General features: G+C 35.7%; 1 protein-coding gene across 22 annotated transcripts in view; it reads left to right on the forward strand.

Moving 5' to 3' along the window:
* The window catches only part of PICALM (phosphatidylinositol binding clathrin assembly protein), a 117,178-nt gene that overhangs the window by 46,086 nt on the left and 55,385 nt on the right, over nucleotides 1–15,707 (forward strand). For all 22 annotated transcript variants that reach the window (XM_072610647.1, XM_072610649.1, XM_072610630.1 and 19 more), the window contains exons 3-6: nucleotides 778–853; nucleotides 1,467–1,569; nucleotides 7,697–7,790; nucleotides 11,594–11,705. In XM_072610647.1, coding sequence (XP_072466748.1) covers nucleotides 778–853; nucleotides 1,467–1,569; nucleotides 7,697–7,790; nucleotides 11,594–11,705 — 385 coding nt within the window. The remainder of the gene's footprint in view (nucleotides 1–777; nucleotides 854–1,466; nucleotides 1,570–7,696; nucleotides 7,791–11,593; nucleotides 11,706–15,707) is intronic.

Below are 15,707 nucleotides of genomic sequence, written 5' to 3' on the forward strand. Positions count from 1 at the left end.
AACTTGAAAGGATTATATAAATGTTATTTGCTATTAATGAAAGTAAATATCATTAATCATGGATATTTATGGCATAGCCCTAATCATTTTGGTCTCTAGTTGAACTGGAGACATGAACTAGAGACATTTCTGACATGAAATGACCCCTCAGTACTGTCCTGATCCATTATGGTATTTCTTTTGTTCTCACATATGTTTTTAATTACTGTATACAAAACAGTGCTTATTTGGGAAGGCAGTGGCTCAAAAAGAAAGACTGTAATATAGTGGTCTCTATAGAGGTGGTTAATATCATTTTTATGATTTCCTTTTGAAGAGGTCTGGTATGGGTCATATTTTGCTAGGATGCCTGGACTGCTAGGTATATGTTAATTATTTCAAATAGCATTTTTCTTTTACAAGAATGGTGCTTTAGAAATTTAGCCTTTTAGCTAGGTAATTGGTGACAACTTTTTTAAACAAGTTTAACTAATTTTATTTTAGTAAGCTTTTATAACTGGCATAAAATTCCCCATTTCCTATAAAACCTTTAGTGTTTTATGTTCGTTATTTCTATAGTCATGATGCTTTGATAAACATCCTAATGATAGTGAAGTTGCTTTATATCTTTATAGTTGATAAATTTAAATCTGAAACCAGCATATATGTTCACTGTAAAACTTAAGTTGCAAAACTTAATGAAATCCTTTAACCATAGGTTTTCTGATTCTCAAATTTAGTTGAAATAAGATGCTAATAGGTTGAATTGATACAATGTGTGTTTCTTTTTCTTTCTAGCGCTTTATCCAGTACTTGGCTTCAAGGAACACTTTGTTTAATTTAAGCAATTTTTTGGACAAAAGTGGATTGCAAGGTAAGAAAAACTCAGAATACACTTTCAAGAAAATGTAGTAATGTGATGTTCATATGTCTGTGTTGTGCCACCTAAAGAATGAAGTGTAGGGGGAAAATCACTTTAGTGATTAGCTAGAATTTTAATTTAAGGTATAACATATTTGTGAAGTGCTTGATGAACCTTGAAATGCTGTGTTTATATAGCTTTTTAATTTTTTAAATATTTCATTTATACATTTATTAAATTATATTTATTATATTATAATTATATAACTATTGTTATATATAATATATAACTATGTAATATTATAAATATGTTTTATATGTATATTTATTTTATTTTTTATGTAGCTTTATATATTACTAAATATAAGTAACATTTTCACAGTTTTTGGTTATTAAAACACAGGCAGATAAATATGTAAGGAGGCAATGTGCAAACCATAGAGTGAAATTCTAATATAATTTTAGGATTGTCATAAAAAACCTCTTCTCCTTAAATGCATGTTTAAAGTATACAATATAACATTACACCTTTATTACTTGACTTCAATAAAAATTTTAATGGGTTTTATAGGACATCTTAATTTATTGTATATAAAAGATTGAAGCTTTTTCTCCCTTTTTTTCAGGATATGATATGTCCACATTTATTAGACGATATAGTAGGTATCTAAATGAAAAGGCAGTTTCTTACAGACAAGTTGCATTTGACTTCACAAAAGTAAAAAGAGGGTAAGTTCAACTTCCTCCTGTATAATTATTAATATTTCTGTTTTCTAACTGTTAGTCAGAGGAATCTTGAACTTCATCATGAAATTGGAGAGTGGAAGAATATGAATCAGGAGAGATGAAAGAAGGATCCCTAAACATTTGGAGCTAAGAAATGGGGCTTTTCCCAAAGAACAGTGTGTAGAGTGTATAGATGCTGTCAAATGAGACAACATTGTTAGTCAGTAGTGGTTAGTGGCTCCCTGCTCAGGGTTAACTGAAACAGCAGTTGACCGAACGAGGTGAGTAGAGAAATTTGCTATCTTTCCAGAGTTTATATCCAGGATGTGATAAAGAAATTCAAAAACTTGTTCAACTGGGTAGCTACTGCCTCTTCTGGTGATTGGTGTGGATATAACTGTTTATGCCAGTTTGAACTTAGCAATATTGCTAAAGATTATGAAATCTTTGGTAGGTAGCCTCAGAACCTTAGGGTTATAGTTGATTTTTTTGGTTTGTTTGCTTTTTGCTTCTACCATTGAAATCTGGGAATTCAGAGGAGAAATGCTTTAGGAAGATAATACCTACTTAAGTAGTTGGTATCTGAAATTGGGATTTGGATTTCTGCACAATGACTTAAAATAGAGGCTCCTGGCCAAGTATAGAGTGTATTTAGCAAGGGCTGATAAGAATATATTTGAAGGACTTAGAAATCTAATCAAAAGGGCTTGTGTTTTTCCTAGACCAGATTAAAATGTAATTAGAAAGTATTAAGAAAATAAAGAAAATTACAACAGAACATAGATAATGTTAATATGTAGTTTTGTAAGTAAATTTGCAGCTCACAGGGATCCTTATGTATGGTTTAATGGAACTATTTCTATTTGGGTTTGACACCACTGGCTTAAGAAACTATTAGTTGGCATTTTAGTAAGGGAAATTCTTGTTGGGGTGAAAAAAGGTTGTACTGGATAGTCTCAGAGGTCCTTCCAACTCAGAGATTGCCTTCTTTTGTGGTATCAGTTACCTCAATTGCATACTTAACATATTTGCAAATTTCTTATAGTGTGTGACCTCCCATAAATGTTTGAGTTGCCGAGTCATCCCATTTTAAAATCAGTAAGAATTCTTTTTATAAAAAGCATGTCAGATAGCTAATTTTTATATAATATTAGTTGAGTTCTTTTGCCTTGTTCTTTTAATAGGTGTCTATTGTTTTTATCCATTTAGAAAGTTTGAGATCTTGAATACATTTCTCACCAATCCTCCAAATATAGGTTTCTTGGCACATGAGCTATTTTATATAAATAAGTCTTATTTTAGAATACCTTTGTTTTATGCCAGGAACGTAAGTTGCTGCCTTAGATAATGTGATACACTTAGGAGAAGCCATTGATATTGGTGAGATTGCTAAGAATGAGAGGGCGCTAGTTTGTAATAGACTTTGGCCTATAGGCAGTCTTATCCTTGACAAATCAACCTGAACTTCTATAAAGTGTTCTGATCTGATATAAACCACAAGGAGGAAATTCAGTACTTCTGCCTTCTCAGACAACTAATAAAGTAACCTTGGGAAATGGATGTGTAACATGTGGATCTATGTTACTTCCGTTAACCACAGTTGCAGTGAGTTAGGAACTGCTAAGGGAAATTGTGGAAACCAGATCTATCTGATGATAATGTATCAAGCATAGTTTTTCCTTATGTTAAAGACTGACCTGCTTATGGTTAAGGGAAGGTTCTGGGAAAATCAGATATATAGAATATTGCTAAGATACTTAAATAAACTTTGCTAACAGAATTAACTAATCAAAAAAGAAATTTTCAGCATTCTTTTAAATTTCTATGGAATTTATTACTTTTAGCCATAAATTCTAGAGGGAGCTGGGGAGAGTTGAATTATCCATTAGATAATTAGAAAAGTCGTCTCCCATTTTTTCCAGGTGAAATGTAAATACTGTTTTTTCTGTATGACTCTAGTGTTTGAGGAAAGCAGGCTTCTTTAGTAACTTTTTGTCTGAAGCATTTAAATTTTTTAACACCCCTTTGCTAATAAAAATTGATCACTTGACTACCATACCTAGCTGAGGTAGATAATGTTATGGTGTTTTTTATATAGTCTAGACCAGTAATTTTTAACCTTCTTTTGTGATATGGACCCCTTTGGCAGTCTGGTGAAGCCTATGGACCGCCTAGCAGAATAATATTTTTAAAAAATTAAAAGAATGTCAAGTCTCAGGTAGAGATGAGTAAAAACAAAGATTTTTTTCTTATCTAAGCTCATGAACCTCTTAAAATCTGTCCATGAGCAACCCTCAAGTGGTCCATGGACCCCAGGTTAAGGACCATCTTGGTCTAAGATTACAATTTCACAGGTGGAAAAAACTCCCTCTAACAGGAGACATCAGCAACTCTTCTACAAGTGAGTTTTTAGAGAATTCCCAAAGACAATGAGGAATTAAATCAGTAGTATAGAATTGCAAAGTCAGTATGGTATACTGATATGGTATTTGTATTCCGGTGGTCTTGTCTGTCAGATAGTTAACATTTATTAAGTACATACTACAGGCCAGGTACTGTGCTGTGCTGGGGGTGTAAAAAGAAACAAAAACAGTCCCTACACTCAAGGAGTTCATACTCTGATAGGGGAGACACCTTGTAAAAAGCTATGTGCAAACAAGGATATACACAGACACATTTATACATGTATGTGTATATACACACATGCACGTGCACACACAGATGATAAAGAAGAAAAAATTTAAAAGAGGATAAGACATTACAAGTAAGAGGGATTGGAAAGGCTTCCTGTAGAAGATAGAGAAAATTGGAGACTGACTATCCACTGTGCCCATAGTATCTTATTACCCATTCTTACAATTGAGGAAAGAGAGGTGCAAAAAATTTAAATCATGTGCCCATGGTCAAACAGGTAATAAGTAGGGACCCAAACTCAGGTTTCCATGTACAGTGCCAATTTTCTGTGCCCTATGGTATGTTGAATATACTTTCAGTCAGATATACTGAAGCCTAAAGACTTAGCAATATGTATATGAACTTTTAAAAATATCAGATTAATATTGAAGTTCTATTCCTTATTTCATACCTACTGTCTGGCACATCTTTGTAAATAGTTGGAAAACCATTCAGTCCTCTAAAGTCATTAAGTCAAATGCTGATTTAATTAAGCACTTACTATGTGCCAGGCACAGGGCTGAGGATTAGAGTTACCAAGAAAGGCAAAATCACAGTCCCAGCCTTCAAGGAACTCCTAATAAAAGAGAAAACATGTAAATAACTAGGTACATGGTAGTTTAAAAAAATTGTGACATAATTTGAAAAGAGAAGGAATAAGCAGCTAGGTAACTGGGAAAACCCTCTTTCAAAAGGTAAGATTTGAGCTAAACCATGAGGCAAGCCAGGGATACTCAGAGACAGCCGCAAAGGACCAGAACATTACAAGCATGGGACCCAGTGAAAAGGCACTGATGGAAGATGGAGTGAAGTGATGAAGAAACTGCAAGTGAGCTAGTATAGCTAGACTGAAATGTGTATGTAGGGGACACAGATATAAGAAGACTGGAAATGTCGGAAGGGGTCAGCTTATGAAGAGCTTCAGATGCCCCAAACGGATACTTAATCTTTGATAGGGAGTCATTGAAACTTACCTAGAGGAAAAGTAGATGGCCTCAGAGCTACAATTTAGAACAATTACTTTGACTGCAGAGTGGAGGATGGATTGGATTAGAGAGAGACTTGAGGCTGGGTACCAGTTTTGAGGCTATTGCGTTAATCCAGGCAAAAAATTCTGAGGATCTTGAACTCAGGTTGTGGCTCTATGAGTGGAGAGAAGATGTATAGTATTGATGTCATGACATTAGAAATGACAAGATTTATTATAGGCTTGGACATATGGAGAGTGAAGAGTAGGAAGTCACCAAGGTTGTTAGCTTGGATTACTGAGAGGACAGGGATGCCCTTGACAGTAAGAGCAAAGTTGGGGAGTTAGGCTTTTTGGGGCAGGGTAATACTGTTTTGGATATACTGAGTTTTTGATGCCTATAGGATATGTAGTTTTCAAAGAGGCAATTGGAGATGCATGATTGTAGCTCAGCTGAGATACTAGAACTGAATATATAGATTTGAGAAGCATCTGTATATAGATGATTTAAATCTGATGAAATCATCCAGCAAGATAGGATAGAGTAAAAAAAAGCCTTGGGGCATATCTTTTCTCTTTCTGAGGGAGTGGCATGGAGGAACAATCAGTAGACTAAGGAGTAGTCAGACAATAAGAGGAGAAATGAGAGAGAAGAGTACTGTCATGAAAACCTAGAGAGGAGAGAGTATTCAGAACGAGATGATGATGGACTATTTCAAAGGCTACAGAGGTTAAAGAGAAAAAAGTTTTGAGAAAAAGCTGTTACATTGTTGTGGTCATCATGTAAATTTTTCTCCTTATACGCTAAATTTGCTCTGCATTTAGTTGATTTCAATCTTGGCATGTTTCTGTTTTCTTCATATTCATCTTTGTTTATGGTGCAGTAATGTTCCATTACGTTGAATTACCAGAATTTATTTAGTCATTTCCCATTTCACGGACACTCAATTTGGTTTTAGTTTGTTGCTATTACAAAGTGTTTTTATATTTTTGTATATTATTGGATTTTTCTGTCTTTGACTTTCTTGAGGATATATACCTAGCTGTGGTATCCCTGGATGAAGGAGTATGTATAATTGACTTTTTTTAGTGTTATTGTAACATTTTACAGATTAGTTGAACCAGTTTATAGCAACAGTGTTGCATTCCCTCATGTCTGTCTTCATATAAGCCCTCCAACATTTATCATTTTTTTCTTGTCATCATTTTCATTCTGTTGTGTGCATTGAAACCTAAGAATTCTAATGTACATTTCTCTTAATTAAGATTTCGAACATTCTTTTACGTGATACTTCTTAGCTTGATTTCCTCTTTTAAAAGTAACCTTTCCATATGCTTTGACCCTTGGGAAATGACTTTTGCTCTTACATATTTGTATCATTTCCCCTTCTTAGATATCAGACCATCTGTCAGAGGTACTTGCTACAAAGATTTTTTTCTTCATTTAATTGCTTTTCTGCTCCTTCGTGAGCTTTTCTAGACATAAATTTTTCTTTTTCAGGGAAAGGGCAAGGACTGTCTTATACTTATTTGTATCCACATAGTACCTTGTACATGGTAGGTCCTTAATATTTGTTGAAACTTTGCAAATACGTTCAGTTTTTTTCTCTCTGGGCTAATCTATAAAGTCTTTATCAGAACTACAGGTTATTCATTTAATGCCTCTTAACACCTTTGACCATGTACCTGGAGTCATTTTTATTGAAACAACCAGATATTTGGTATTCTAAATAATATGGGGATCATTTTGATACACCTAGGTGGTGGATTTAAATGCTATACAACACCATAGAATGTTAGGTATCCTAATACCTAGCAGCAGAACTAGGTAATTCTTGATGGCAGATGCCAGGCAGTAAATCAAAAGTGTAGTTTTCATTCTGATAATTTAGAATGTATGTGAACTGTTGGGGAACTATATGGTCTCTGAGGTTCCCTTAAACTCTATGATTCTATGATTCTGGAATTTGTGGAATTGGTGATGTTATGGTGCCATATTTATGTGGTAAACATTTTGCATGAGTATTTTGGAACAACTTTTAGTTGTTCCTATTATCTAATAGCTATTTTGTTATTTTCCTTCTGTATGATTTCTGATGTTTCATATTTAGTATTAAGTGGAGGCAGCTAGGTAGTAGCACAGCGCACAGAAAGTTAGTCCAGGAATCAGAAAGACCTAACTTCAGATATGGTCTCATGTTTATTGGCTATATGACCCTGGGCAAGTCACTTAACCACTATCTGCCTCAGTTTCCTCATCTGTAAAATGGGAATAATAACCCCTTCCTCTCAGGGTTGGTGTGAGGATAAAATGAGATATTTGTGAACCTTAAAGCAATATATAGATGCACTTGTTTGTGTTACTATTATTAACTGGAAGAAAAAATTACAAGCTTTATTGTTAACATATTTATTAGAATTTCTAAGCCAAATGGCAGTCGTTTTAAGATTTAGTAGCAAGCTCATTTTTTCCTCTTGTTTGTTTAATAGGGCTGATGGAGTCATGAGAACAATGAACACAGAAAAACTCCTAAAAACTGTACCAATTATTCAGAACCAGATGGATGCACTTCTTGATTTTAACGTAAGTTCAGCTGTACTTTTAGTTTATTTATACTTGATATGAATTATTACTAAATTTAAGTACACTTGATGTTCCATCAGGGGTTACCTAACTAGAAACCTAAAATTTCAATTCATACTCTTGCTGTGAAACATTTTGTAGGGTCTAGATTTTAATGGTATTATTGTACTATTTTGGAAAAACCCATAAGTGTTCCTAATTAAATTATCTTTTATTTTCTTTTAGTATTTGAGGACTTTCCATATTTGATTTGTTTTTCTTTTCTTGAGCTCCAGTTTTCTACTAAAATTTGCTAGTGCTACCTAATGGTAGCACTTGCACAAGTACCACATTTCCAGACACCAAGCATAAATAAAATCTTAAAAATATTTTAAAGAGGAATACTGAGTAGTATAAAGTTGTGTGCTGGGTTTTTTTTTTTAATAATGGCTTTTTAGTTTTAGGTCTCTTAAGAAATTTCCAACTTAGTGTGACACTAATATTAACCCCAAAGGGATAACAGCAAAGTAGTTTTTAGAAGTAATAGAATGTTCTTAAAAACACTAGAAAGCATGGTAATAAATTGAACCTTTCTTGAAATGATAAATAATATCTATCTAAAATGAAGAAAAAGTATTATCTATAGTGGGGATAAACTAGAAGCCTTTCCAGTAAGAGCAGGAGTAAAACAAGGATGTCTAATATCACCACTCTTACTTTATATTGTACTAGAAATGCTAGCTTCAGCAGTGAAACAAGAAAAAGAAATTGAAGGAATTACAATAGGTAACAAGTTAACAAAACTATCAATCTTTGCAGGCAGTATGATGACATATTTAGAGAATGAACTAAAAAACTAGTTCAAACAGTTAACAACTTTAGCAAAGTTTCAGGATATGTAGTAAACCCATGTAAGTCTTCAACCTTTCTACGTATTACCAGCAGAAGCTGGAAATAAGAGAGAGAAAAAAAATTTCATTTTAAATAATTGCAGACAATATAAAATACTTAAGTTTTTGTTTTTTTAAAATACTTGGCTTTGGGAGCAGCTTGGTGGTACAGTAGATAAAGCACCATCTCTGGAGTCAGGAGGGCTGAAATTCAAATCCAGCCTCAGATACTTACTAGCTGTATGACGCAGGGCAAGTCACTTAACTCCAATTACCTCCAAAAAAAAAGGAAAGAAAAAAATACTTGGCTATGGTTTTGACCTTTAAAAGATTTTTGTGTGTTTGTGTTTTTCAATTTGGGTTAACATTTTGTTTTTGTATCACTTCATTTCCCAATATTTTCCAGTTTGCTCCTCTGTTTCCCTGCTTTCAGAGCCATCTTTTAAAGTAAAGAATTTTATAAAGATAATAAAGGCAACTCAGTAACACATCAGTTAAGTAACCTTATTTGTAATGTTCAGTAGCCATAGCTATCCCTTACCATTGCAGATAAATAAGCAAGTATTTAGAAAAGAAGGAAGGAAACAAGCATTTATTGTCTGTTAGGTACCAGGCTGGGCATTAAGCGCTATATCAAAACAACCCTGGGGTGTAGGTGCTGTTATTTTTCCTTATTGTTGAAAAACTGAGGCAGTCAAGATGTTAAATCACTTGCCAGGGTCACACAGCTACTAAGTGTCAGGCTGGATTTTATATCAGGTCTTTTAGCACTGTGCCCTCTCTATGCCCCACTGCTATTTTATTAAGCACTTCTATGTGCTAGACACCAGGGGAATACAAAGAACGGCAATCTGCTCTCAAGGAGCTTATAATATAATGAGGAAGACAACAATTACATGTGTAACTATGTACAGAATAAATATAAATGTATGCAGAATAAATATAATGAGAACAGGTGCAAATAAATACAAGCTAGTTAATGAGGACACTAGCGTTTGGGTGAGGAGTGGGGAATCAAGAAATGCTTCATGTAGAAGGTCATGCTTGAGCTGTGTCTTGGAGTAGAGGGATTCTGTGAGACAGACAAAAAACAGACTGTTGTAGGTGAAGAGCAGAGAGAAAGCCAGGCTGGAACACTAGATTGGGTCCAGGTTGGGAAGAGCTGTATATGCTCAACGACAAGTATATATTTTATTCGAGGGACAGTAGTCAACCACTGGGGTTTATTGAGTATGAGAGTGACATGATCAGTTTTATGGTTAAAGAAAATCTCTTTGGCAGCAACATGAAGGATGTACTGCAGCAGGAGGAGACTTGGGGGAAGAGAGGTCAGTTGGAACGCTGTTTAAGCAGTCTAGGGAAGAACTGGTACAGGTGTGAATTAAGGAGGTGGCTATCTCAGTAGCAGGACAGGATTGGATGGTAGAAATATTGTGGAGGTAAAAATGATAAGATTTGAATATATGTGGAAAATGAGGAATCAAGGATGATTTCAGTATTATAAAACTGGGAGAATGGAAAAATAGTGGTGCCTTTGACAGAAGCATTCTGAGCTCATATCGGTCTGATCACCACAGTTGGACACATTGAAATTTGACTCTAGTATAGTGATGTCATTTGAGAACAAAGAACAACAACCAACCAACCATTTTGGAGAAGAGAGGTGTTTAGTTTTGAATGCACTGAGTTTGTGATATCAGTGAGAAATGCAGTTTGAAATGTCCCGTAGCCAGTAAGTGTGTTGGACTTAAATTCAAGGGAAAGATTAGAACATAAAAATCTAGGAATTATCAACACAGTTGAATATCAGCATAGCTGAATCCATGGGAAATAATGCTATCACTGAGACGGTATGCAGAAAAAAGAAAAGAGAGTAACGAAAATTAGAAGAGAGAGAGAGGAGGAGGATTGAGGAGACAAATCTACTAGAGGTGGGAGGTTTAGCATCAAGCATGAATGAAGAAGGATTGGCTTCAGCAAGTGGAGCTGCCCCTTTGTTACAGACAGGGAAAAGAGGAGAGAGTAGGAAATAACATCAAGAAGTTTTGAAATGAAGGCCATAGGAAAAGAAGAACTTCATTTGCAGTGGCTGCAGTTTTTCCTGCGGTAAGCTTTTCAGCTGAAAGTGAGGGGAGAGGGAGATGTAAGAAGTTTGAGGAAAAAAGAGGAGGTTTAGAAAATCCTTTGTGGGGAAATAGGTAACAATTAGGGAGGGGAAAAAAGGACAGCCTTGCTTCGGGAAGACCCACTTGAGTTTAGTAACATGAATTTGTAATACACTTATTCAGCACTGTTAAGTAACTTCCTCCAGCTGTGTTCAGAGACTCATGAATAGGAACAGAGAAAAAGTAATATTAATCCAAGGCCAAGGTTTGGCAAGAGATGTGTAATGATAGGAATAAAATGGAGTAAGGGATTCAAGGCAGAGGACAAGGAATTGGAAAGCAGATGGATAAGTATAGGATTGGATCAGTTCACAATTCCACCAGCAGTGCATTAGTTCCTTGCTTTTCCACATCCTCTCCAACATTTGCTATTTTCCTTTTCTCTCATGTTAGCCAAAACAATGTAGGGGAGGTAGTATCTCAGAGTTGTTCACATTATTTCTTATGGGACAGCAGTATTTCTTTACGTTTGTGTGCCACACTGTGTTTTAGCCATTTCACAATTGACATTTACTTTATATTCCTAGTTTTTTGTTACTACAAAAGCACAACAAATATTCTGGTGTATTTGAGTTTTCTTTTTATCTTGAATGTCTCTAACTTTGGAATTAGAGAGTGTGTATGTGTGTGTGTGTCTGTGTGTGTATACACATACATATACACACATAGTATATTTCTTATTTACATTTTTCTGACTACTTAGATATATAATATAGCTTGAAAACATGTAATAATGTAAAACATCTGATGTTTTCTTGTTTTTTCCCAGGTTAATAGCAATGAGCTTACAAATGGAGTAATAAATGCTGCCTTCATGCTCCTTTTCAAAGATGCCATTAGACTCTTTGCAGCATATAATGAAGGAATTATTAATCTCTTGGGTAAATATTTCTCTAATATTTCTTACCCTATTTTGAAATTTAGGGTGAGTACTATTGACTGAAGTGATCATTTGAAAATGTTCTTTAGATATAGTTCAAATGTTCACGTGACAGAATGAATTTATATATACCTTCAGTCTCCTAGTTAACTTGCTAATTTACAAAATCAATATAGAAGGTCTTTGTGTTTTTGTAAATGTATTATTCTTATGACTTCCTTTGCCTAGTAAATATTGTTTTGCAAATTTATTAAAAGTATTTCATTTTCTAAAAATACAAGCATTTTTGATTTGAAAAGTTTTTCTTCCTGTACCTTACCTAATTATATAGATTTTTTACTACATAATTAATATTTAACCTCTCTCCCTCCTCTTATTTATTTAAAAATAAATGTTACAATAGGTCCCTATTAATGCAAATATTGAATTTATCTTTTGAAGTAACCATATTATTAAAATTCACACTCTGTATTTCCATTAGGCTGGAAACAATCACCACATTTTACATAATTATAACTTCAAAAAGTGTGAATTAAAATTGAATTGACCAATTCAGGGAATTCATTATTTATACTGATTATTATGTAGCTATATGAAATAAAATATCTACTTCTAGTTACATAACTTTAAAGATACTTTTAGTTTTTTAGAAATATCATTTTTAATTATTATGTTTTATTACTGAAATATTTAATTAAAGTTGGTTTTCTATTTAGTCCACAAGGAGTTAATATTTCCTTGAGGATGGACTATAATATTAAAAGGATTACAAAGAATGTACTTACTTAATGCTTCTATAAAATAATGTTAATAAAATGGATTAAAGTAGGGAGTTTTTCCTAGAATAGTCATTTTATTTTCTGACCAATGAAATGCAAGTTAGATTAATATAAATCAAGATGACAGAAATAAGTCTAGGGATTTTTAGTGATATTGGGATGGAGGGAAGAGGACCAAAGAAAATATATAACTACTGCTTGGGAATAGGCTTACATCTTACTCTTATGAAAAAGATGGAGAAAAACAGGTTAAACAGTAATACAATTAGATGGATTTGGAATACAGTTAGTTGATGTAATGGCTGGACTAAAAGGATAGTAACTAATGATTCAGTGTCACCTTGGAAAAGATGTTTTAAATAAGCAGCTCCTGGGCTCTCTTCTTTCGTGAGTCAATAAACATTTATTAAGTGCCTACAGCGTGAAAAAAAAGTGCTACTATGTACAAGAAAAAGTACAGAAGATGGGGGGCGGAGCCAAGATGGCGGAGTAGAAAGACGCACATACGCTATCTCCGAACTCACTGCCCATAAAATACCTGTAAAAAAAAGAACCACTGGCAAATTCTGGAGCAACAGAAGCCACAGAACGGAGCGGACGAGATTTCTGCTCCAGAGAGCCTGAAAACCTCTCGCGAAAGGTCCCTCGCGCCTCAGACCCGGAGCAGAGCCCAACCCTGCCTCAGTGGCGCAGCGCCAAAAGGAGCACATCCGAGCAGGCTTCAGGGACGGAATCTCCAGCAGCCGCGCGGGTCCCTCCACCCACAGGTGACAAGGGTCAGTGAGAGGGTCTCTTTGGTGGGTCAAGAGGGGAGTGGGGTGCCCCCATAACTCAGGCCCTCTCGGGAGGCAGCAGTGGAGGCTGCAGCAGACCAGGGCTCCCCAAGCAGGCAGGAGCCTGGATCCATTGTTGAAGGTCTGTGCATAAACACCCTGAGGCAACTGAGCCCGTGAGGCGGCCCTGCCCTTACCTGAGCACCTGAACTTAATCTCACACTGAACAGCAGCCCTGCCCCTGCCCAAAGCCCCGAGGCTGGGGAGCAGCATTTGAATCTCAGACCCCAAGTGCTGGCTGGGCGGATCTGGAGGTGAGGTGGGGGTGGAGAGGACACTCAGAAGTCAAGTCACTGGTTAGGAAAATGCCCAGAAAAGGGAAAAAAAATAAGACTATAGAAGGTTACTTTCTTGGTGAACAGGCATGTCCTCCCTTCCTTTCTGATGAGGAAGAACAATGCTTACCATTAGGGAAAAACGCAGAAGTCAAGACTTCTGTATCCCAGCCCACTCAATGGGCTCAGGCCATGGAAGAGCTCAAAAAGGATTTTGAAAATCAAGTTAGAGAGGTGAAGGAAAAACTGGGAAGAGAATTGAGTGGCATGCAAGCAAAGCATGAAAAACAAGTAAACACCCTGCTAAAGGAGACCCAAAAAAATGCTGAAGAAAATAACACCTTGAAAAATAGGCTAACTCAATTGGCAAAAGAGGTTCAAAAAGCCAATGAGGAGAAGAATGCTTTCAAAAGCAGAATTAGTGAAATGCAAAAGGAGATTCAAAAGCTCAATGAAGAAAATAGTTCTTTCAAAATTAGAATGGAACAGATGGAGGCTAATGACTTTATGAGAAACCAAGAAATCATAAAACAAAACCAAAAGAATGAAAAAATGGAAGATAATGTGAAATATCTCATTGGAAAAACAACTGACCTGGAGAATAGATCCAGGAGAGACAAGTTAAAAATTATGGGACTACCTGAAAGCCATGATCAAAAAAAGAGCCTAGACATCATCTTTCATGAAATTATCAAGGAAAACTGCCCTGAGATTCTAGAACCAGAGGGCAAAATAAGTATTCAAGGAATCCACCAATTACCGCCTGAAAGAGATCCAAAAAGAGAAACTCCTAGGAACATTGTGGCCAAATTCCAGAGTTCCCAGGTGAAGGAGAAAATATTGCAAGCAGCTAGAAAGAAACAATTCAAGTATTGTGGAAATACAATCAGGATAACACAAGATCTAGCAGCTTCTACATTAAGGGATAGAAGGGCATGGAATAGGATATTCCAGAAGTCAAAGGAACTAGGACTAAAACCAAGAATCACCTACCCAGCAAAACTGAGTATAATACTTCAGGGGGAAAATTGGTCTTTCAATGAAATAGAGGATTTTCAAGCATTCTTGATGAAAAGACCAGAGCTGAAAAGAAAATTTGACTTTCAAACACAAGAATGAAGAGAAGCATGAAAAAGTAAATAGCAAAGAGAAGTCATAAGGGACTTTACTGCAGTTGAACTGTTTACATTCCTACATGGAAAGACAACATTTGTAACTCTTGAAACTTCAGTATCTGAGTACTGGGTGGGATTACACACACACACACATGCACACATGCACACACACATAGAGACAGAGTGCACAGAGTGAATTGAAGAGGATGGGATCATATCTTAAAAAAATGAAATCAAGCAGTGAGAGAGAAATATATTGGGAGGAGAAAGGGAGAAATGGAATGGGGCAAATTATCTCTCATAAAAGAGGCAAGCAAAAGACTTATTAGTGGAGGGATAAAGAGGGGAGGTGAGAGAAAAACATGAAGTTTACTCTCATCACATTCCACTAAAGGAAGGAATAAAATGCACACTCATTTTGGTATGAAAACCTATCTTACAATACAGGAAAGTGGGAGATAAGGGGATAAGCAGGGTGGGGGCATGGTGGAAGGGAGAGGAGAGCATGGGGAGGAGGGAGCAATTTGAGGTCAACACTCATGGAGAGGGACAGGATCAAAAGAGAGAACAGAAGTAATGGGGGACAGGATAGGATGGAGGGAAATATAATTAGTTCTTACACAACACTACTATTATGGAAGTCATTTGCAAAACTACACAGATTTGGCCTATATTGAATTGCTTGCCTTCCAAAGGGAAGGGGAGAGGAGGGAGGGAGGAAGAGAAGTTGGAACTCAAAGTTTTAGAAACAACTGTCGAGTACTGTTCTTGCCACTAGGAAATAAGAAATACAGGTAAAGGGGTATAGGATGGAGACAAGGGCAGAGAGGAATGATAGAAGAGAGGGCAGATTGGCAGACAGGGGCAATCAGAATGCTCGGTGTTTTGGGATGGGGGGAGGGGACAAACGGGGAGAAAATTTGGAACCCAAAATTTTGTGAAAATGAATGTTAAAAGTTAAATAAAGAAAAAAAGAAAAAAAAGAAAAAAAAACAAAGCTA

This window comes from Notamacropus eugenii, chromosome 5 (genome assembly GCF_028372415.1).
Source record: "Notamacropus eugenii isolate mMacEug1 chromosome 5, mMacEug1.pri_v2, whole genome shotgun sequence".
In the NCBI taxonomy this organism is placed as follows: Eukaryota; Metazoa; Chordata; class Mammalia; order Diprotodontia; family Macropodidae; genus Notamacropus; species Notamacropus eugenii.